Raw genomic sequence first — 24,081 nt, forward strand, 5'->3', positions numbered from 1 at the left:
CGCCAAATCCATAAATTAAATCTAACATAGAAAGTACAGTAAATATTTGAAATCGGCCTGGTTAACCTAAATCGATTCAACCATGAAGACGTATGTGCAAGCCAGTCACTTAACCAACCGTTTTTGGATTGATCCAGACGGCAATTTCGTGTAGACCCCTCCCGATCGACTTGAAAAGCTCTAAGAAAAGTTCGAATATCTTCCGTGGCAGATATACAACCACGAGAACGATACCTATGCCAATGTAATAGATAACCTCCCCAGCCCATCCAAACAAAGTCTTCAGAACCTTCTTTATAAACTTTCCGGTGTGTATAATTCCATCAACGATCATTTTGGGTATACCAACGAACACAAACTTCAAAGTTTCGAGGAAACCGTTGAGAACATCTTTCCAGGTAATTCCAGAAACCCAATTGACCATCTTTGTGATAAGAGTATGTACGGCAGAGGCCAAACGAACAAAAAATCCGGCAATACCTCTGCTGACGTATTTGATCGCATTCCAAATCCATTTGAAGGTGACGGAAATGAGTTTAGGGATTGTAACCGTAATCAGTTTCCAAATAGACTTCACAAGCCATATTGTGAACTTTTTGAGGGCCTTAGCAGTACTGACTATCGCATTTTTGAGTCCTATCGCGGCATCTTTGATAAATTTAAGAGTAGCCTTGATAAATCTCACGAGCAATTTCGGGAAGTCAACCCTAAAGAATTTCCACGTTGCTTTAACTCCAGTGGCGATACCCCTAGCGGTTGCTTTTACAACGCGGACTGTTCCTGCTGGGAACGCTTTGATACCCTTGATCGTTCCGACTGCAGCTTTCTTGGCATATTTGGCGATACCCCTGCCTGTAGCAACGATCCCGTCTTTTATGCCATCCGCAATATCTTTCTTGTGTTTCCACAAATACACGGCACTCCTTTTCACCGGGAGAACAATAACGTGTTTTGGAATCGACCAGACGAAGAATCTAGGAACCTCGTAAACGACAATCCTGAGAAACCAGTAGATATCAATCAAAATTACTCTTGCCCTTCGTACAGAGTTCCTATTTTTGTACTGCCATCTTTGCATGCCACCGGTTCTGCGGGATGGAAGGTAGTCAACGATCTCGCGGTGCCCATTCTTTGCTGCAAGGCGGAGTGCTATCATTCCATCTGGTGGGACAATGTCGTCTTTGGCATGGAAAACTTCCACGAAGAGTCTTACTAAAGGTAGATGGCCGTTTTCTGCCGCTACCATAAGTGGTGTTCGCATAAGGTACTCATATGGATTTGGGATGAGGTGCCCGTGGCGGTATCTTCGATAGTATGGGCGAGATGGGTCGCTCTATAATTGATAAATGTCAGATATCGTGTCGATTTATTCGATCAATTCCCGATTCTAGTACAGGTCAATTTCTTACCTCCACAGTCATTTCATTGACGTCGGCGCCATAATCTACCAATTGTTGGACGATTCTAACATGGTTTGCCCTGACGGCGGCTACTAACGGGGTAACACCACGGCTATTTTTCGTATCGACTTTCACAAAACCACCGTCAATAAAAGCAGAGATTAATTCACTGTTTTCATTTTCGATAGCATCAAAGAAAGTCTGAACAATATTTGCATGTGGAATAGGCCCACTAGCACTTGTGCGTCTTTGTGCACCTGCTTCTTCTTCTGCATCTTCTCTTATTAAGCGCCTTATTAATTCATCAGTGTCGGGGTCGCCACTGTTGATTTCAGGCTCAGGAATGTTGTTCGAAGGTGGGGGCGGGGTAAATGTTATAGAATCTTGTGTTGTTGCTGTTGTATTATTTGATGCCCCGGCTATCCGGCGTAGGTCGTCTTCCAGGGAGCCACCTTCCGTATATTCGGGAACGGGGTCCTCGCGGGTCATATTTTGGGATATTTAAATAAGAAATAGTATAGAAAGATAGTCCGATTCAAGGCGACGATGATGATATGATTTTTGAATGTCTTCTTTTGGATATCGGACCTACAAAACAAGAGCGACTTGGACAAGTCTATATAAACTTCCAACAGCCGCATCACAAAGCGAAGGTTTAAATTACAAAAGTGGCACACGACGTCGTTAGGCGAATTGCGCGTCTCACTCGAAGGATTGGGGGAATATGAGTCCAAGTTCGGCGCCGAGTGTTTTGGATCCCGAATTCTTGGTAACGCTTGAGGGAGTCTATTTCGAGATACCGAGGCCGCGAGATTCGCGATATCTTGTGATGTTGGGATTTATCTTGAAAAGGGACATTTTTCCAGGATGTTTCTCTCTTTGCTCGGTCCTTTGGTACTCGTCTATTGAGACTTGGGCGTTATGATGTTGAACCGGTAAGGCAGTGCAGGCAGTGCCTTGATGTTGGGGCTAACTAGCCCCTTTGGATGTGGTGGTCTTGGCCTGAGGCTGTGATTCTGCAGCCAACAACAGGTGCCATTTTGGCGGGATTGCTTTGACAGGTTTCCGTCCTAAGTCCTGAGGTATGACGCTGCCCATTTACGTATTTTCCCAACAGTTGCACGTTATCCTTTTAGCCTGTAGATATGCGCAAGAGGCTTCGCATTGTCGCAGAAGCTATAGTTATCAAGCGACCTCGGCTTCCAAAAGTGCATATTGAAAGCTTCGAAGATTCCGCGGAAATTCCTAAGGTTATTTGAGGTAACGTAACGTTCTCTGTTTGATACCCAACTGAAGGCCATAAACTACTTGCCTAGGTAGTACCTCTAAGTTAGAGTTAGGCATGAGACAGTTCAAGAAATTTAAACGACGACATATTACGATCTTTCAGTTATATTTATACTATCCACAACTAAAGTTAAATAGGTGGGGTGTGGAGAACGGCGAATATCAAGAGCCTCCATATAATTAATAGGGAATATATTGGGTACATATCGATATATCTGAGTGCAATATCAGATGAATTCATGAAGATCGTAGCATTTCGAGATCTCGAGATATCGATCTCGTTCGGTCAATAGATATAACCATCAAAAGGCACTACGGGACCACCCCACCAGCCACCAGCCGCCACTACCACCCAACCCAATTCTTTTTCAATTACATGTGATTTGGTATAGATTGGGTATAGTTATTCTCAGGGATTTTGTCCGCAAAACTCAGTTTTATATTCGGTAATCTGCTTCACCAGGACCAATGAAGGCGTTACGTTTCTCTCCGTTGAAGAGATCTTGAGTGTTTGGGGGACCGCCAATCTTGGAATGAAGTAGCCTTGGTATGACTCGGCATGAAGGTATATACTTTGTCTCAAACTAGGTTTCTCACAACACTTTTGGACGATATTCCATGTTGTAAAATTGGGGGTGCCTTGGACCAGTCAACTTTGCGTATTTAAATTCAGCTGAGTACAAGATCGATACAGACCACCAACGATACCGGACCCAAAAAAAAAAGAAGAGCGAAAAGGGGCACGATCCATGGATCCAAAGAGAAATATTTAGCATTGACCTCGAAATTTCTGAGAACAACTAATGCAAATTACTACCATGTAGTAACATTACAAAAGGTTCGCGAATTCGGGCTTTTGCAAGTTTGACAGTTGTGTTGGGGAAAGGGCTGGGAAGGTTCAAACTTTCGGTCGAGTAGCCTGAACCAAGCTCGAGACGGATATGAAAGCCTAAGAATGCAGAGAAGTGCGATTTAACTAAGACTTCTCGGCGTCGTGACAAGCTACTTCTCTCCGCTTTTATGCGAGCCCGAAAGCTAAGATGTCGTCAAGTTTACCTGTGGTAAAATTGATTTTAGCCAGACGAACCGGTTTGCCTGAAAGCCTCCCGCCAGCCATAACCGGCCGACCCACTATCACATTTGAAATCGATATGAACTGGCATTGGTTTGATTCGGACTTTGTCAGTCCGTTTTGTGAGCGGAGGTATCAGCCCGGAATCAAACCAGTTATGAATTCCATTCGAACCGGAAAATTTCCACAGCAGTATGTTAATGTTTTACAGTATTATACCTAGGCGGTATTTGGTTCTATCGCATGATATAAAAAAAAGGCTTGCAAAATCCGTAAATCCGACTGTCATGGCTATATTCAACGCCATGTTCCGAATTGTGATCCATAGAGAATGTTGAATCTTAGATGTAGTCACACCCGTTATAGGGTTAAACCGTTTAGACAATTGAGTCTAATACCCGTGAAATTTCAACTAGCTAGCGTCTTGTATATAGATAGAGTCGACTCAAAATCGTGGCTGCGTAGCAATTTAAGCTTGTTAGATGATACCATCCCTTTGATCAAGGCTAACGGATATCCATGGTTGAAATTGTAGACCGAAACACCAGCTTCCTAGAATTGCTCCCTTGCATGAAACAACATAGCGGAAGCTTGTAGTCCGACCGATAACAGGCTAATAGTAACCAGGGAAATCGAAAGCTTTCGTGGAGAAATTGTTCCTGTATGCAGGCACCAGGCAGGTCGCTACCTTAGGTCCTAAATTCGTTACCCTCGCTTTCGAATGTCGCCAATAGTTATCCGAAAATATGGCGCATCAATTGAGTCGATCCAAGGTATTGCATGATTTCGTACCAGGGAACGAACTAGCCTACTACGCAACCAAAAAAGCCCACTTAGCTTCTCCGATGTCTGTAACATTCAAATTCGCTATTAAGCCTGGTTCTCCGCATTTAACCTCCTTCTACTTGAAATTAGCCGAAGCTTGTGATAATCCTCGAGGTTTTGCCAGTTATAGGGAAATTGACGACCGACGCATGTATGTACGACGGAGAAACTCTGGCAAATCTTCAAGATGCTTGCTTGCAGATTAATCCTGAATCCATGTAGTTGGAGCTGCACTACATTGATCCGACGCATAACCAGGTACCTGCCTACACCGCAGATCATTATTTGTGATGAGAAGGTAATGATGAGGCTATAGTTTAGTAGCTACTGATTGATCGTCAATATATATAAAGGCAATACTGTTCCGCCCTGAGATATGTTGGAAGAGAGAAAGATCCTTTCTGACGACCAGGGAATTGGTACCTCGAGCTTGACCCTGGAAGATTATCTGCTACAAGGATGGTTTCATTCAGCAAAATCGCATTATTTGCTGCGGTAGCACAAGCTGCTGTCATACCTCAAGAATCACCGACAGGCCTTAAGGTTAAACGATCAGGCGATCAAGACATTGTAGGTGTAGAGTCTACTTGTACCATCGAAAACAGATCTTTTCCTCTAACTAGATATGATTCCCTAGGTCACCTGGGATAAATACTCTTTCTTCGTCAATGGCGAGCGTGTATTGATCTATAGCGGTGAAGTTCATCCATTCCGTAACCCAGTTCAGGATCTACACCTCGACGTCCTCCAAAAGATCAAGGCGTTGGGGTTCAATGCGGTATCGATATACGTCCATTGGGGTGTTGTAGAGTATGAGAGGGGAAAGTTCAATTGGGATGGTGTTTTCAATTTGCAACCATTCTTTGACGCTGCTAAAGCTGCTGGGTTGTGGGTTATTGCTAGACCTGGGCCATATGTATGTTGGAATATTTTCCCTTTGGCTAGTCGATTGCTAATTATATTGCCTAGATCAATGCTGAATCTGCAGGGTATGTATTTGGAGTGATTCGGCAATTGGTTTTAGTTTGTTTAGATGCTAACTGCAATTCAGTGGTGGCCTTCCCGGATGGGGTGCTAGAGTTGAAGGCCAATGGAGGAATTCGAATGCCAATTATACGGCTGCATGGCAACCCTACATCAATTCCGTGGGCAAGATTATTGCGAAGAATCAAATTACGAATGGTGGGCCAATCATCATTGCTCAGGTACTACCTGGAACCTTCTCCCTTCATTAAACTTCAGTTGATACTAAGAAACTTTTTTTTTTTTGGTAGCCTGAAAACGAGTATTCTGGCTTCATGAACCCGGATGGAACCCTTAACCCCCAGGAGGATCTCGAATATGAGCGATTGCTGCTAGAGGCCTTTGACGAAGCAGGAATTGTTGTCCCAACCGTTTCTAATGATGCCTGGATTGGTGAGTTCGCCATAATCAGACCGTCGATTTAAGAGTAAATTATATATATATTAATAACGATTCTAATTTTGTAGGCGGCCATTTCACATCTGTTGATGTATACGGTTACGATAACTACCCCGCTGGTAACTATACATTCCAAATGCGAGTGGATTTTCTTCGAAATTTATCAAGAGACTAACTAAAATATCAGGGTTCGACTGTGCAAATCCGATTTCAAGCTGGCCGGATCCACCAGATTATTTCTATGCGGCCCATAGAGATGTTGCTCCGAATACTCCAAATTCAATCCTGGAGTATCAAGGTGGAGCCTTTGATCCATGGGGAGGAGCTGGTTTCGAACAATGCTATAAACTGATTGGACCTGAGATGGTCCGAGGTAAGAAAATGCTGCTGATCTCAAGATGTTATATCCTATATCGAACTTTTAACTGAAAATTCGGTGTTTTAGTTTACTACAAGAATGCATATGCCTCGGCCACGCATCTTTTGAACATTTATATGATTTTTGGAGGAACAAACTGGGGCCATCTTACGAACCCTGGTGGCTATTCTTCGTACGTGATCATTTCCCCTCGACCAACATATATACTATTTCTTCTAATATAATATCTTCAATTTAGCTACGACTATGCCGCTGCTATTGCTGAAGACCGAACCCTCCGCGAGAAATACTACGAAATCAAACTCCAAGCCAACTTCCTCATGGTCAGCCCAGCATACCTTACATCTGTTCCCGTTAATGTTCAAAAATTCCCTACTAGTGGCCCGAACATAACCATTACAGAGCTCTGGGATGAAGTTGGTGAAAAACAACGATTCTATATCATCCGCCAAAGCAAGCCTTCCGAGAATACAAATTCTGCTTTCAAGGTCGATATCGAAACAAGTGCGGGACAACTTACTGTTCCTCAACTTGGAAACGCAGCTTTCAGTCTTCCAGCTCATGATTCAAAAATCCTTGTCACGGATTATCCTGCAGGGCCTGTTGATATTCTGTATTCCACTTTAGAAATCTTGACATGGAAGGTTATTGATGGCAAGACCGTGCTTTTGCTGTACGCCAACACTGGGGAATCCGGTGAGATCTCAGTTCTCACAAATACAGCCCGTAAGGTGGATGTTCGAAGAGGAAAATCAAATACAGTGACTTTCAAGCAAACTAGCAGTTCATTGACACTGCAATTTGTCGTCGGACATGAGACTGTTGTCGCTCTTGATGATGATATTCTCCTTTATGTCGTTGGTATGCATTCCTATTAATATATATATCACACGGCGAAATCATGAATTGCTTTCAGGAAATAGTATATGCTAATTGACCAAAATCCAACAGACAGAGTTAACGCCTACAACTTCTGGGTTCCCGACGTCAACCTCAAAGATGACCTCCCAGTCATCATCAAGGGAGGCTATCTGCTCCGAACCGCCAAGTTCTCCGGAAACACTCTAGCTTTAACTGGTGACACAAACGGAACTACTGTCTTTGAGGTCATTGCCCCAAAGAAAGCTCAAGCTTATACATGGAACGGCAAGCGTATCGACACCGATCTTACTAGACATGGAACACAAGAAGGACGATATAGAACAACTACTCCTCGAGTTGACATCCCAGATCTCGCCCGTTTGAAATGGGTAATTATTAGCGGTGTCCTAAATTTAACTAGAACTGGTGTTTCTAACGCAAGGTTCTCTCCAGAAATATATCAACACCCTGCCAGAAGTATCCAACAGCTACGATGATTCGAACTGGGTCACTGCGGACCATACCTCCACCACAAATAAGATTAAGCCATTGACACCGGTTGTTTTGTATGCAAGTGACTATGGTTTCCATTCCGGAAATATTCTGTGGAGAGGTCATTTTACAGCTGCTGGCGGTGAGAGTGAATTCAATCTTTCGATCCAAGGGTATGCTATATCGAAGTGAATTCTATTTCATGATATTTAAAGAAAACAATCTAACATTTTATCTCTTCTAGTGGAAACGCCTTTGCCTACAGCGTCTGGGATAACGATAAGTATCTCGGCTCCTTCACCGGTGCCCCAGCCCCAAGCGCCCATAATGGTACCTACACCCTCAGCTCCTGGGCTAAAGATAGCAACCACGTCATCACAATCCTCCAAGACCATATGGGTCTGGAACAGAACTGGTTTGGAGGTGAAGAAAACTTCAAATCATTCCGTGGCTTGAGTGACTACTCATTCGGCGGTGCGAATCCAACCCTCAAACACTGGAAACTCACCGGGAACCTCGGTGGTGAGAAGTTTGTCGATTGGGCTCGTGGTGGGTATAACGAAGGTGGACTTTTCGCGATTCGGAAAGGATATCATTTGCCTGGATTTGATGATTCAAAGTGGGCTTCCAAGTCACCTTTGAAGGGGATTAGTGGTCCTGGCGCCGAGTTTTATAGGACAACGTTTAATTTAAACATTCCCGATGGAGTTGATTATCCGATTTCTATTGATTTTGGAAATAAGGTTAAGGAGTCTTATAGGGTTGAAATCTATGTTAATGTGAGTATAAAATTAGGGTTTAAGATGAAGTAATTGTTCTTCTAACGGTTGATTATAGGGATGGCAATTCGGCAAGTATATCGACGATATCGGTCCTCAGACGTCTTTCCCAATTCGTAAGTGCTATCTCTGCTCTCCCTCTTTTTTTTTTTTTTAAAAAAAAAAAGGAAAAGAAATTGAACCTAGACTAATATTCCCCGCGAATCTAGCCCAAGGTATCTTGAACTATAAAGGAGAAAATACTCTCGCTCTGTCGTTATGGTCTCTCGAAGATGGTGGTGCTGCGCTCGAATCGATCGACCTAGTTGTCAGAAATAAGGTCGAAGGAGGTGTTGGAGCTGTTAAGAACAGTCCCGCTCCAAATTACACTGTTAGACCTAGCTCTTACTAGGTGGCTCCTTAAGGATGGCACCGGCATAGTACTGATATTCCCATTTTGCAATAATGGGGCTTAATTTGGCAAAATACACCTAAGTTAGCGGTTTTGTGTGCCTGTAAGATGGGAAAAATATCTAGATAAAATTCATTGTGTATATCAAGCTGGTTACCTAAGTACTTAAGTATATATTATCTTAACCATATATGTATACCTATCATAAAAACTCGAGTAGAAGGGACGCCACTTAAATATTTAGGTCGGGTTTTGTGCAATTGGCAGCCACCAATTGTAAGGCAGCTCACCATTCAGGACCTAATTTTTTAGTTACCGCACTAGTACTACTGATCTTTCTTTTTTCTTTGTCTCTCTTCACGTTTCCCGTATAGGTGGCTCCAGCGAACTTTTTAAGGCTTTATAGTGAACTTAGGAAGATTCGAAGAGTCCGACAACAGACCTTTTCATGCATACGACCCCCCCGAAAATCCACGTATCTTGGCTGGTTATCTGAATGACCGAAGTTGCCGGTTATACGCCGTTTCAAATGGAACTACTGCCGACCTGAGCAAGTACTTTAGGTACGCAGGGAAGAGCCTCACTTCCTATTCGGCTTTCACGGTCATATTCGAGAAGCCTTCCAATCGGGCTAGTCTTTGAGTGCCGGTTGGTCCCGTAAGCTAGCACCTGGCACGGCTGGTGAGCACAAGACAGCAGTACATCCCTCCACTATTTCGTCCAAAGCTTCATCTTAGCTACCACTGATATTGTTACAGCTCTTAATTGATCCTCGAAATATGCAGTCATGCATTACATTTTTGAACCGAATGGCTATATGGTCTCTTATGACGTCGACGTAGCTTTTGAATTAATTCTGATTTGATATATGCGAGCCTATAGCTATGTCTGGTAAACTGATCTGACCCGGTCTCCGAAAACGGTCTTTTGGCGAATAGGAATTACATACTTACATACAAGCTCAACTTTTAAGCTAACCATGTAGGTTAACTTCAATTGTGGGAGAAGAAAAGGTTCCTTCGGTCCAAAAAATCCGGGGGTGGAGATTTGTGCCTCGGCTGACCTGTGACAGGAAGGCTGTCGGTTGCATTTGGACTGGACTGGCCCTGAATGGCCCGGACCTGCTTGGATTGGCGATTTCGCAAATTCCATGCGACTCCGTTTCTTCACGTTCATTTCCCTCTCTTTCTCATTTTAATTCATTCTGACTGTTCTATTCTATTTTGTTCTTCTTTCTTGAAGTTGTATTCTTTATCTTTTGAATTCATTCGATCTAGCAGTACTCCGTAGTACCTGTACACTGTCGAAGAGATATCGATATCCCCTATTAATTAATATTGCATCGATTGATCGCTCCCCGGACTTTCCCCAGCACAGTTCGCAACTAAACTCCCCGCGTCCCTCCAACATCATCACAACACGACAACAACAACGACACAATGGTTGCCGACGCCCTCACATACCACCCCACCATCTCCCATCTCCTCAAATTCCTGTCTACGACCCGTAAGATATCCCCCATTCCACCCGTTATCTGCTCGAAATTGCTGGAGTCGTAGGTACGATCGATCGCTAACCATCATCCGAAAACAGTTGGTCGTGACAAACTCCTCCGATTGATCCAATACATCTCCCGTTTCCTCTCCTTTTACCTCTACCGGAAGGGTTACAGCCCTGCCATCATTGCTCCATTCGATGCCATCAAGAAGCAATTCGGGATGACCCGAAAGCTCATGCGTGTGGGAAAGAACGTCGAGAGCTTCAAATCTGCTAGCCTTGCCTACGATGAGAAGGCCGTTGATCCAGTTCTCAAATATGCCGCAGTCGGACGACATTTGGGATACGCTGGTTACCTAACATTGGATAGCATTCACTACGTATGTGACTCTTTCTCCCCCACTTCCTTCCCTTGTCTCTCCCTCCCCTGGTTATACTACTTATTTCCCTCCCGGCCGAACGGGGAATTTCTTTCGCTAACGAGAATGGTACCACAATCTGCAGCTCGACTCCTCGGGTATTTTTAAAATCACCAATCCTAAGCGACTGTCCGATACTGCAAACAAGTTCTGGTTTACCGGACTTGTTTTCTCCATCGCATCTTCCGTATATACTCTCAAGCGAATTGCTGAGAGGCATGCATCCTTGAACAAGCAGGAGGCCGAGCATTCGCTCGAGGAGAAGAAGTTGGTTAAGGACCAGAAGGCCGTTAAGAAGCAGCTTCTTAGCGATATCTGTGATATCACCATCCCAGGTTATGCTCTGAGCACCTACGGATTCAACAACCTAGATGACGGCTTTGTCGGATTGGCCGGTACCGTTAGCAGTGTTCTTGGATGTATGGCTGCTTGGGACAAGACTGCTTGAATTGTAACATTCAAATCGTCTTGAGGAATCATCACGATTTGAATATGTAGCAGCAGCAAGCAAGCAAAAACAAAGGTTTGGTTATAATAAAATACGGCCATCGTATGGACTAGGACACGGAGTTAGATATACTCCTGCTACTTACTAAGTACTTACTATAGGCCATGTGTTTCTACATTTCTTGGATTGGTAAACAAGCGGAGGATATCGCTTTTGACTTGTTTCCTCTTATGCGCATACTGTTTTGTGAACTGGGCGAACTACCTTGGGTTATTTTTTCTTAAATTTTGGACTATTGGTTACCAGGTTGTCGTCGCTCGATCTTTTACTTGTGAATATACTTAATACGAGCTTCAAGAGTTTTATTTCTTCTACTATTTACCTAAGAACTTAGTATCTATTTAGGTATCTACTTTAATCAATGTTCCTTCCTAGCGTGGTATGTAGTCCAGTGTGAAACATATCTGCCGAATCGGGGCTTTGGAGATTGTTACTTTCCTTTGTGTTGTCTGTCGGCTGTGCCGCATTGCGGCCGTGACAAAGACGGAGCTGGTCATCCCAGCTAATTCAGTCGCGTCTACCCAGAGCTCCACCATCACCATGCATCACCCTCAAACTTTTTCTCAACACCATCACAGAATTATGCCACCAAACAAGCTTATACAGAGCTACAAATAGTTGCAAAATTAACTAGGTTTCTAAAATCGCAGCTACTAGCATCAGTCACCTTTTGAATACCTCCATTAGATCTACGCCGAGGAAATGCCGCCTCATCGTCGTCAAGATGCCCCACGTCGCGTCAAACGTGCTCCATTACCAGACCACATCTCCTGCGTCCTTCCAATCCACCAATCCTGCTCCGGAGACCTACGAGCTCTCCATGCCAGATTACCTCCTCAAAGCCTCCATCGTTGGATCAAAGATGCCACAGAAGCACTCCGAGATTCGTCCAGTAAATTTGCAGAGAGCCGACGACAGAGAGTTTTCGAACAGAATTTAGAAAGAGATGAAGAAACGGAACAGAAGATAGCGGAACTTGGTGTGAGGGTTGAAAGGAATATTAGGGGTTTGGTGGATGTGGATGAACAGTTGAAGATGATGAAGACTGTTCTTCAGGATATTAGTGAGGCTGAGAAGAATAGAGGGAACAATGATGGGGTGCAGCCTGTTGAGGAATTTTTGAACCAGATGAAGAGGGGGGGTAGAGCTTACCGAAGAAGAGATTTGAAGGATAGGTATGGTCTTATTAAGATTACTAAATGGACCGTGCTAGATTTTTCTAACTTTTTGGTGTTATTTAGGTATGGAAATTCGGCGGAATATATCGAACTACGATCTTTAGTCCACGGCCTTGCCAAACCTACCGCTCCACAACCACAAAAGAAAGATTGGTTTAAGACTCCAATGTTTGTGTGTGATGGTGAAGCTCAAATTTCAGATGAAGAGCCGGTATCGGAATCAGAGGGTGAAGATGTCGAGCAGGATATTGAAATGGCCAACGAAGATGATGACGACTCCGACGATGGTATCCAAGCTGTAGCCGTCACACGAAACTTAAAGTGCCCTCTCACCATGCAACTTTTCAAGGATCCGGTGAAAGCGAGCTGTGGGCACGTTTTCGAGAAAGAAGCCTTGGTAGAGGTGTTGAGAAATTACAAGCAGCTAAAGAAGGAAAATACTTGTCCTACTCCGGGATGTGGGAAACTGATTAATGTTAAAGATCTAAAACCAGACGCACTCACGAAGCGGTTGGCAGAAGCAAAAGCTCGGGAAAGAGATTTGGCAGAGCAACGGGCTGTTATAGCTGGAGCTGGGAATGACGAGTCTGAAGACGAAGAAGTTGTTGTATCACATTCGAAGAAGAAGAGGAAGCCGAAACCTGTGATCAAGGAGGAAGAGATTCCATATGGCGAGGGCTCTGGAGACGAAGAAGAGAGAGTTCCGGATTCACATGATGAGCAGAATGAAGACGATGAGGAGGAAGGCGAGAACCGGGTCTCAGACTCAAATGACGAAGCTGAAGAAGAGGACGACGAGGAAGACGATGAAATGGAGAGCGAGTAACAGGTGGACCTTCATAAGCTACAAAAGTCTTAATGTTTCCTGCAATCATATATCCGGCGTACAACGGCTCGTGGCGAACATTTTGTTAGGAATTTAATAGCGTTAGTCGTTTTCGCGTGAATCTAGGAGGCACTTAATCATGTTACGCATTCCACTTACAATATCAAACCCGATAGGACCAGTGGCACCCCAATAGGATAGTCTTAGCTGTTCTAACATATGCGGCAGAGCCTCGGAATTCAGACCCATGTTTTTGGCTTGTCAACATCCTTGAAAATCTTGTGCAACGGATCATCAATCCTTATTTCCCAGGCTGTTACAGATCGCCCTGAACACAAAAACAACGCAAATACCAACTTCGAAAGTTGCGCTGTTTGAGTCCCTCACATTTTTTATGATATACTAAATTTCAAGGTAAGGTCCTTTTTTTTGTGCAATCCAATCACTTGAATTCCATTGTTTTCGATCTAGATCTAGATACATATAAAAAAGAAATGGAAGAAAAATTCAAAAGTCAAGTCTAATGTCACCAAACCATCCCCTGCAAAAAGAACTAAAAAGATGCAAAAACCTCATCATTGTCGCTGTCATTTTCTCGTAATTTCGTTTGCCATGAAGCTGTCATAAATTGTCGTAAATCGTAAGTTTAAAGGTCGTCAAGATTGTAAAAAATCGTTGGCACGATCGATAACTAGGCAGTTTGATGTTAGCATCTTATTGATATCAATTCCAGAGCCGTGGAATTTCAAACCAGGTTACTTACTTTACTCTGCAGCGGCATCCTCGGTCTTCTCCTCGGTCGTTTCTTCGGTCTTCTCTTCGGCCTTCTCCTCGGCCTTCTCTTCGGCCTTTTCTTCAGCCTTTTCCTCGGCCTTCTCCTCAGTCTTCTCCTCAGTCTTCGCCGCTGGCTTCTTCCTCTCTGGCCTCTTTCCGTCCTTTGGTGGTGGGCGCTTGCCGGCCCATGGTCCCTTGCCGTCTTTTGATACGCCAGATGGGCGTGGTCCTCGGACCCAGGTACCGGCTGGCTTCTCACCCTTCTTCCAGCCTTCCTTACCCTTCCATGCGCCACGAACGTGACCGGAGCCCGTTGGGCGCGCTGGGCGGACAGCAGTGGCCTTTTCGCCGTCTTCTGGGTATGGGAGAGCGGCAACCGACAAAGCGGCGGTGAGGAAAACGAGGATGTTGGTGAGTTGCATTTTGAAGTTCTTTTTGTGGTTGGAAAGAGTGGCTTAAAACTTGAGCTTTTCGTTTGGAAGTCTTTTTGGGAAAAAGAATGTAAAGAACGAAAGTGTTCGTTTTAGAGAGTGACTGGAAGATCTAGAAGGAGAGACAAGAGAAAGCTTGATTGCTTGCTTGATGGTGGTAAGAAAGAAGAATACATTTTCGGGGGTGGGATCGCTGTGTATTTATAGACGAGGAAGTCTTCACGATGATATTCGCCAATATAGTATATGTTGTCGTGATAGTCGTACTAGCGACAGATTCGAATTCGAGTAATCGAGTAAGGGCAGACAAAGTAGGGTAGCTAGTCGAAGGGCTTGCAGCATAACTCATGCACCCCGCCTACAGTTGTCGGAAGAATGACCGGATTCGAGCAGCCGACACCAAAGAAGCGGTGAAAGCTCATTCGACGAGTAGGCCGGATCAGATAACGGCACCAAAAGACCCATAGTAAAATTTAATTGTGATATGTCGATGCGATGTGCCCTTTGGCGTGCGAAATAAGTGGCACGGGTGTGTGTTAGGAAACTCGAACTCCGGAGGGGGCGCTCACGGCCTTTTCCTTTTTTCCCTTTTTTGGTCCATCACGCCAGACTCCATTTTCCAATCGATATCGATATGATCACGTCGCGAAGAGGGAAAGAGGCAAGACGATCCTCGGTAGTGGTTAATCGGACGTTTATAGGGTCTCCACCTGGGGTACGTAATCTTTCTCTTTGCTAGTTCCAAAGAATATAGAACTTAACGGCGGTCTCGATCTAAGTTAAGATCATGACAGCTTGTACCTAAGAGAGAAAAAAAATATCATTGTACCTTATTTGACAACAATTGCGAGATGGGTTCGGTGTTTTATTTGGTTGTGGCTTGGCGGAGTTCAAACGATGGCCATGGAGCTTGCTAAGAAGCCACCGAGCCAGAACTTGGCTATAGCTTCCCGTTCCGCGATGGGCAATTCTGAGGTTGGGCCGTATAAAGTAATCGGTGGACAGAGGGTTACGCAAGCCCGCAAATGCCAAGCTCGGAATTCGGCACTAAATTTTAACTAGAATCACAACGTTGGAGAAAGTCCGTTGATGATGTTATGTTATAGCTGTCTTTTGTTATCTTATATTCTATTATGAAGTTTTATAGAAAAACGCCAAATATTGGTTGTATTCATAGAAGTCCAGACGTGTGTTGTCTGGTTTACGAGACCAACTTTTCTGGGTTTTTCCTTCTTCTCTCAAACCGTTCAATACAATTCGAAATACCCATAATTAACTTTCTACAAAATTTCGGTTTTGAGTAGTTGAATTCGGCTCAATCAACCGATCTATGGGTGACGGAAGAATGCAACATCGCTAATGCTCAATTTTGAAGCTTATTGAGCTTGGCCGAAGCATACCAGGTTATTTTCCTTTTTAGCTATCACGAAACATGAAATCGAGAGTTTAGAGTGAGTTTTTCGCGAGGAAGAGCTCAAAAACAGCCAACGCCGAGGCTCTTGACTATCTAAAATAACTCAGACATTTGAGGAGATGTATGTAGAAGCAGGTCGTATGGGTCGAGTATAACCCCACAGGCCCACATGGACGTTCGGATAACGGAGAGTGCTCTAGAGCTCAAGGAATAATGCAGGATTGCATGAAGTTCGGAAGACAAGGTGCAGCAAGCCCAAGTTGCCCTAATGAGTTTTTGCAACAGGACAACACAAGCAAATACTTTTTTTTTGATTAGGGTGTTAAAATCCACGATCGAATGGTGTATTTTTTTACTATTGAGAATAATTTGTACGCGTAATCAATTTTCTTTGGTATTAGCTGGTTCTTTATGGTTGGGCGTTTGGCTGATCATTGATCGTGATGGAGATTAAATCAAATTTCTTTTGCAAAAAAAGCTTTTTCTCAGTACACTATGAATCGAATACAAAAATGTATTTCCCCTTCAAACCCGGCCCCTCCAAAAACGGAGATATAGATCCATCCCAGCATATTGAAGTAATTTTTCCAATAATATATATATAATTATGAAAGATCATAACAATAAGAATGTAGACATATTTACAATTTTTTATGGAACCCCTATTTAAGTCTGAATTCTTGTAGAGTTGTTCTCGGCCCATGGAACCTCGCGAGTTCCGTCAACCTTGACTGGGTAGAGAATTTCGTCAAGATACTTAATGCCGCCAGGATAACCCTCAGTGACATTGGTATGGTAGTATGGATCCGAGGTGTAGTATGGGAGGACGTCACTCTTGCCGCTGTCATAGACGTCTCTGGAGTATACTGCATACCTAGCGGTGTAGAGATCCTGGAAATAGCACGGCTTTCCGTTCTATATATAAGAAAAGATACCGTTAGTAAGAAGTTATCATCAATGAAATTCGGATATAGTTAAACATACGGCAATGATAGTGTAGGTGAGGTCCCTCCTAATGTATTCAGTGATCTTGTATGGATCAGCTTGACCGTATCCATATTCCTTAAGGTAGGAGTTAAGCGAAATATCAACGAATCGAATACGAGACTGCTTGTATTGGTCTACAGAGCCCATGCTCATGGAGCTCAAGCTGCCAACGTATCCCTTGCCATATGGATCGGCATATGGGTCTTGTGGGCGAGTACCACCATAAACGTAGATATCGTAACCGCCTGGAATTTCCGCTTGATCGATGAGAAGACGAACGTTCCATTCGCGAGAAGTTCCAGGAATGGTACGTCCATTACCGTAAAGAGTGTTGACTTGGTTGGTGGTAAAGGTGTCGAGTTCGGCCGGTGTGCGGGTTTGGTAGCTGCATGGAACTTCGGGGTATCCATACCTCATTCCCCAGATGGTGCTAACAGGGTTGAGATGGCTGGACTTGTACCAAGAACCGTCAGCGCGGCGGAAGGGGAAAAGGTCGGTGCTGGCGTCGTCAATTGTGTTTGGTGGGACTGGACGGGCGAAAGTTCCAACTGCGGAGGCTGGAGTGACGAAGAGTCCTGGCGAGGTAGCCTGGAACATGGCCATCAAACGATCGACATTGCAGTGGTGGAGCCAGAAGATTGGGTCGAATGCGGAGTATGCGACGTAGCTCATGTGGCCGCCACCTCCAACGGCTCCGTGGATGGAATCGTGAACACCTTCAACCCGATTGGAGAATACATTGTAGGTTGTGCTAAGGAATGCATTGTATGTGTTTGTAACACGGGTGGAAAAGCCGGATTGCATAGCACTCGAAGCCAGATTCGACCTATCGTTCCAGCTGCCGTCTGGATATCTGCGGGTGCTGAGACGTGAGTTCCATGGGGCCCCGAAAACTGAAATAGAAGATGATGAGAGGAAGTTATAAGCGAAGATTGGGTTCGAAATAGATGCAGAAACTGGGTTGCCTGAGCCATCTGGCCTTGTAACCGTAACAGTTTGCTGCATGGTAATAGGTGGGAGATAGCTCTGAGTTACAGGATCTGACCAATCCCAGTATGGAAGTCGGACACGTCCGGCAGCGTTCAAGTACTGAGTACGGACGGCAGCTGGAGCGAATTGATTGGCAATAGCGTGGGCAGCATGGAACAAGGACTGTTCCAAAGCCAGAAGGTATGGTCTATGCCAAGTTGTGAACAAAGCACTACCATGAGTACAGTAGCCTTGGCTGTAGTCGTACGAGCCAGGGCCCATCTGCCATGGGATAAATCTATACACTATTGTAAGTATGGTATACATTTTATATATATGATAAGAGAGAAGTCTTACGGAGCACCATGAATACCAGAGAGCTGGTAATGACTGAATGGATCTGAGTCAGGGCTGGTTTGAATCTTCTGCCATGCTAGCAGAAGCATGTTAAATTGGTCTGGATCCGTTCTTTGGAGAACATCTATCTTCAAACGGTTGTAGCAAGTATTGTTTGCACCAGTAACTGGCGTATATGTAGGAGTGGCAGAACTGCTAGTCCTAGAGCTACTTGTTGTTGTTCTTGAGCTTGAGCTCGTGGTTGTGGTCCCCGGTGGAGTATATCCATATGGAGGAGTAGTTGGAGGCGTATATACTGGAAGGGTTGAGCTAGTAGTTGTCTGCAGTGTTTGTAATGTAACTGGGATTCTAGTTGTGGCAAGAGTGAGGAAAGTATTGAGCGTTGGGACTCGAGTGAAAGTATTGAGCGTTGGGACTCGAGTGAAAGTTGGTTCTAGTGTTCGGGCAGTGTTTATCGTGACAAACGTGACTGGCACACGGGTCACCGGGACAAGATCTGAGACAAGAGTCTGAAGTTTTTGTCTCTTCTCATTGACGGGGTCTATTGAAGGTCGGAATCTATTAGTTAGCCTTCTTGCAAATAACATTCTGGTGTAATACACATATAAACGTAACAAGATTAATAGGGGATAAGTTCGTACCTGGATTGGGTTGGTAATTCTGAGGAGCAGCATGAACTCCGGCAGAGGATACAGATAGTAGAGCAAGAAGGGCAGAAGTCGCCCAGTTACAAGAAACCATCTTGTCACGAGTTTAACCTTGCAAACCGCAGGTTTACTACTAGATTCAAGAGGATGAAGGAAGATATTTGCGTTGGCCTGACGTTGAAAGGCCTAAATGAGAGTGGATCGACGTGCGGATCGTGGCCTTTTTATCTTGGGGTCATCCTAGGAGTGGACCATGGTGGACCATGGAGGGCCATTGCGACTTGACCGTAATTGACAAATTCGCACGCGACAGCTGTACAGGCATGGCCATCTTTGAGCCTTGTACGACAAGCCGGTGTGACGGGATGGTATTATTCTAGGCGCATATCGAGAAGGGTCTTTCAAACCCGCAAGGCTATTCAGGTATAGCTAGACTTCCCAACGGCTATTGTTTGTGATACCTGAGGAGTGAGATTGAGCTGCTGAAAAAAAAAACGCTTTGGCTATGACGGCATATCGTCGGCGATTGATAGCATCAAGAATGCACCAATCACATATCCGATGCCGTTAGTATGGCCTGCATGAGTAATGCGATAGGGGCATCGATGAAGCGGCATTTAGGGACATTCAACCGCCTTTGATCCTGTAGATATGAGGATTAGCTGAAGCTTCAACAGTTCCCTCGCTTAACCTGGTCTATAATTTAGAGCTTGGCGAGAATTGTGCTACGGAGTTCATCTCGGGTATAGGAGGATACCTGCCCAGTCTCATCAAAAGCAAGTGATAAGGCATATATGCATAATTAGAAATATTCTGAAAGGGACGAGGCTTGCTGCTTGCGGGGTAAACTGAAAGCTTTTAGCATGCATACGGGAGGGCCATGTCCCCCAGAATTACCGTAGTTTTGAGGTTGACGCAGATAAGGAAATCGAACGAAATCGGATGGATAGGATCGCGCTATTGGTTGAAACATCTCGCAAGAAATGTTTCAAGGTACTTTCTCTCGTTTTCTAGACTATAAAAGCGCCATAATACTAGTATCGTGAATCATCCTTGCTTTAGCGATCAGAATATGAATGCCACCGGGTATAAGCTTAAGTGTATGTTAACTAAGCAGGTCAAGGGGGGGTGAGAATAGCGAACTAATTATGCGTTGTTGAGTGATATTATACCACAATCCTTGTGCAACGATATATGTACACGGTCCTTCGCACTTTTGCCAACGTCCCGTTCTGGTAGCGCTTCATGCACAGCGCAGGGTGCTCTTTTTCGTCCTCTTATTGAGAGAGCCCCCCGGGAAAATAGCCTGGTCGGATCTTCGGGATCAATTTACCTTATTTCTGCGTTCTAGAGTTTCAGTTGCAAGGGGAGGAGTTCTTTCTATGCAATTTTCTGCGCCTTAGAACTTTCGATGCAGCTGAGAGCATGCAGACCTATAGCCTAGCCATATTAACTCCAAATCGTGCGACAGGATATTTTCAGATTCCGAATCGCTTCGCAGAAGGGAGGCTCGGGTGTTTTCAAATGCAGGGCAGGGAACGGAATAGCGAACAACCTACACGTGCGGCTAATCTACGATCTTGGCCGAGCTGCAGTCTCCTGAATCTACCATCTTGAGGAATCCAAATACCGTTAAAATAGGCGAAGAAATTGAGAATCAAAAATTTTAATCATTGTTAGTTACATTATAGTGATTTATGATATATGCGGGCACGGCTCTCGTTTAATCCCTCAAGTCGAGGTTTAGGGCTTGGTACGCATACATATTGTGCTACAACGGATATAAGCTCACATCCAGCCTCAAGTTCGCTTCAAACTTAAAGGACGTAAGTTCATATTTTCCAGCTTGCCTGCTTCAGCAGCCGAAGAACTATGCACGGTGAAGAGATCTTCAGGAATTTTCACAAATCGGGCCAAAGGCAGACCTGGAATTACCCGTTATTACTGTTGCTTGTGATAGTCTGATCACAAGTCAACCCTCTACTTTTCAGCTATATACAATTTTTGCTCGGTCCCTTCAAACTATACAGATCCTTAAATATTTGAGTTCTCAAGGATAGTCGAGCATACAAGCCCATATGCGAAACAAAGGAGGTGCGAGTCTTAAATCTAGTGAAGGATCGCTCGGTATAGCTTTTTATGCTAGTTTGTATAATTACCTAGGTATATATAACTATACTTGAGTTTTACGGTTTACGGTTTCCTGATGAGCAGGAAGCCTTAATCGAGGCAGGATTCCTCACCCTCGTGAATCCGTAGGACTGAATGTCCAAGCTATAAAGGTCCGCGGAGTTTAAATCTCCAATACTCGGTATATTTATATATGCATTTGTTCTGCAAGCAATACCTCGCCGGCGGACTTCCAAATAGATTTTATGTTGTCATTTGAATTCTGATTATCGGTCAACTAACACATTAACTCCCTTCGAGGGGACTGGTAGAGGCCGGTACAAAAAGCATAACCCCCCTCGGTATACATGGTACATAGTTAGAAAAACTCCTGTGTCTCCGGCGAAAATCGGAGCTGAATACGAAAGCTGACGTCGCTGATTGATCAGTAACCACTTAAATTTACAAAGGCTGAGATACAAATCTATGATGTAAAGAGTTGCGAAACTGATACCCCAAATATTTTCTATATAGAGTAATATCTACATGTAAACATGTATCGGTCAGCTAACGTTATAACTCGTCGGATACCCCGAAACACACGAAGCTATATGCATATGTAGAGATGAACCCTAGTCCATGGCGTCCATAGCTAAGCTATGTCTTTATGCCTTACGGCCACGCACAAGATACATTAGTAAATTAGGAATTCCTCAAATTTGTCCAGCAAGAACGCAAACTCTAGAATATATCCAAAACTGGTCCTCGAATTTCTTACGTGTTTAATTCACACTTTGAACTAATAATACTACTAGCTGCTTGACACTATGCGATGTAGCCTCAGTCCGTTAACTGAAAACAATTGGTGAAACCACCCCAAGGCTGTAAGGCGGAGTGAAATGCGCCTCTACATGTGGCTATGACACGTGGCGCACAGCATATATTATGAAATTTTGACAATGGCGTGGGGGTTTCCACGTAGTAGATGTTCATTGGTTAGCGACGAGATCTGTCACGGTGTCCGCCCGATCTCAAATATTAAATTAGCAAAACTCAAGATACTCTGTAGGTTACAATTGCAAAGAAATTTAAAATATATAGAAATTTGAGAAGAGAAGACCTTAAGAATGTCTCAGTTGGAATATCAGACGAACGTACCCCTCTCCCCAGCTGGCCAGCTGAATGAACTAATTAGCTGTGCAGGATTAATATTTTTACAATATTCTTTTATATTTTCCCGAACTCCTACATACGTATGCATACCTATATATTGAGATCGATCTGTGTTCGTTTTGAATTTTAGAGCACTGGGAGCATATATTAGGTCCCTTGATTCTAATAGTAGTATTCGGGCTATCATTCACCTCAAGCACAATAGAAAATATTAGTATGCTTGAGTCTCAGTTTCCTCGTAATATTGGCCAGAACTTTGCAATTGAGCTATAGTTCTAAACCGGTATTATAATATATAATATACACGATAGCCGGCCATGTTATTGGTGTTCCATCATATCAATCCCAATTGTACTTAAATATCATATCTTGCAAAGAATACTTATATATCGGAAGGGTCGTATAATTGAGTCTAGGAATATATTTCCTCTGTGATAGCAGTTCATGTATAAACACTCCACAAATGCAGTCCTAAACTACTTCTTAAGTATCTACCTAGGTACCTACCAAGCTATATACTTAGATCTAGCCCTAATTGCTGACACACCTGTCCCTACATCTTCCCATTCACAACTTATAATACACCCTTTCTCTCTACCCCCTACATATAGCTAGTTATCTAATCATTTCATGAGTCCATCTGTAATCTAATAAATAGATTACGGGTAAGATATGATATGAAGAGTTGGGTATTCTAAAGGAAGGTAGGATGTATATTAGAAAGAGTGAGCTATTCTAAGAATAATAATGAGGGATTAAGTATACAAGAAAAAGAAAAAATAGCCCGAGTCACGTGATTCACTTCACACCATCAACCCGACTCAGCTGTGAATTAACATGTCGATTTGTGACAAAAAACTGTGTTGTCGGTGTGGTTATTCTGATCTCAGCCTCCTTTGATTCGATATTTATCATCAAAAGCGCTAAGCTCTTCAGGATATCGGCGCTCCTCAGAGAGAAGCCTAGGCGCCTTCCCGCATGCTCATCATGCCATGCATGCCCTGGTCTTCATCATAATCATGCACTAGTTGGCCTCACTAACAGGTTCCCGAGTACCTGACGCCTAGACTTGATCAATCTATCCGCCGAATTTTGCATGCAATCGCTGATTGAGGGGACGCAATATTTGGTACCTCATCAGTCATCTCTCATATCACATATCCCATATCCTCCGTCACCCGCCGGCGGCGTCGATATTTTCGTGCCTAGATATCCGACTTTCAATCTTACTCTTTGCTGTGAGTTAACTTGACAGGCTCTCTCGGTTACCTTCTAGGGTGTGGAGGGTAATATAATCAACCAGCGCCAGCTGCTTGCCGAAAACTTACCTGTTCGCTCACACCAACGACACCAATCCTCGCGTTAGTCGAAATATCCCCCGCGACTGTCTGAAACTTGACTTCACCATACAGTATATCCGCATACGACCCCCTGTATCATTATCTGGCGTTGCATTTTTCGAGTTCGGAGCCTTTTGCCGTTTCTTTGGTCCGTAGTCTTTGGATTGATCGGTCGCATACCTCCGCCTCACTGTTGTCATTCGATCCGTTACTTTCTCGTGACCTTCCGCCAAATCCGCCCAACATTTCATATCGCCATCTTTGACCGTACCCCAGCCCCAGCGCTTTGGAGATATAGCATCTTAGTTTTTTATTTCCCATCGGGTTATACGTATGTTCGAAGGATCCCGAACCGATGCAACCTGTATGGAGTTCCTATCGTCTCTCGATTAGTCATTATTGTGCATTGGCCCGGAAAAACTACAGCATCCACCCGTAGACGACTGCATTCCCGAAGTCTCGGACGGCTGCGCGGTGGCCCTAAATCTTTCACTCGACGCGCTTCTGGATTCTTCATATTTCCGCTTAGGTGCATGTCTCAAGC

General features: G+C 44.1%; 6 protein-coding genes across 6 annotated transcripts; 3 read left to right on the forward strand and 3 right to left on the reverse strand.

Annotated features, from left to right (window-relative positions):
* Positions 1-109: 109 nt before the first annotated feature.
* AOL_s00215g38 (uncharacterized protein) lies at positions 110-1,889 on the reverse strand (the record flags this gene model as incomplete). Its single annotated transcript, XM_011129240.1, has 2 exons — positions 110-1,333; positions 1,410-1,889. 2 exons carry the CDS (start codon positions 1,887-1,889, stop codon positions 110-112), a joined length of 1,704 nt encoding a protein of 567 aa, XP_011127542.1.
* Positions 1,890-5,043: 3,154 nt separating this feature from the next.
* On the forward strand, positions 5,044-8,908 carry AOL_s00215g39 (uncharacterized protein; the record flags this gene model as incomplete). Its single annotated transcript, XM_011129241.1, has 14 exons — positions 5,044-5,154; positions 5,222-5,500; positions 5,554-5,573; positions 5,636-5,789; positions 5,859-6,000; positions 6,075-6,125; positions 6,194-6,379; positions 6,452-6,557; positions 6,624-7,246; positions 7,337-7,635; positions 7,700-7,911; positions 7,983-8,517; positions 8,576-8,633; positions 8,727-8,908. The coding sequence occupies 14 exons, from the start codon at positions 5,044-5,046 to the stop codon at positions 8,906-8,908; spliced, it is 2,958 nt and encodes a 985-aa protein (XP_011127543.1).
* Positions 8,909-10,347: 1,439 nt separating this feature from the next.
* AOL_s00215g40 (uncharacterized protein) lies at positions 10,348-11,272 on the forward strand (the record flags this gene model as incomplete). Its single annotated transcript, XM_011129242.1, has 3 exons — positions 10,348-10,414; positions 10,502-10,785; positions 10,910-11,272. The coding sequence occupies 3 exons, from the start codon at positions 10,348-10,350 to the stop codon at positions 11,270-11,272; spliced, it is 714 nt and encodes a 237-aa protein (XP_011127544.1).
* Positions 11,273-12,034: 762 nt separating this feature from the next.
* Positions 12,035-13,336, forward strand: AOL_s00215g41 (uncharacterized protein; the record flags this gene model as incomplete). The annotated part of the gene is made up of 2 exons (XM_011129243.1): positions 12,035-12,507; positions 12,574-13,336. 2 exons carry the CDS (start codon positions 12,035-12,037, stop codon positions 13,334-13,336), a joined length of 1,236 nt encoding a protein of 411 aa, XP_011127545.1.
* Positions 13,337-14,100: 764 nt separating this feature from the next.
* Positions 14,101-14,532, reverse strand: AOL_s00215g42 (uncharacterized protein; the record flags this gene model as incomplete). The annotated part of the gene is made up of 1 exon (XM_011129244.1): positions 14,101-14,532. One exon carries the CDS (start codon positions 14,530-14,532, stop codon positions 14,101-14,103), a length of 432 nt encoding a protein of 143 aa, XP_011127546.1.
* Positions 14,533-16,621: 2,089 nt separating this feature from the next.
* Positions 16,622-19,009, reverse strand: AOL_s00215g43 (uncharacterized protein; the record flags this gene model as incomplete). Its single annotated transcript, XM_011129245.1, has 4 exons — positions 16,622-16,870; positions 16,940-18,209; positions 18,269-18,809; positions 18,910-19,009. The coding sequence occupies 4 exons, from the start codon at positions 19,007-19,009 to the stop codon at positions 16,622-16,624; spliced, it is 2,160 nt and encodes a 719-aa protein (XP_011127547.1).
* Positions 19,010-24,081: the final 5,072 nt, after the last annotated feature.

This window comes from Orbilia oligospora (genome assembly GCF_000225545.1).
Source record: "Orbilia oligospora ATCC 24927 unplaced genomic scaffold scaffold00215, whole genome shotgun sequence".
In the NCBI taxonomy this organism is placed as follows: Eukaryota; Fungi; Ascomycota; class Orbiliomycetes; order Orbiliales; family Orbiliaceae; genus Orbilia; species Orbilia oligospora.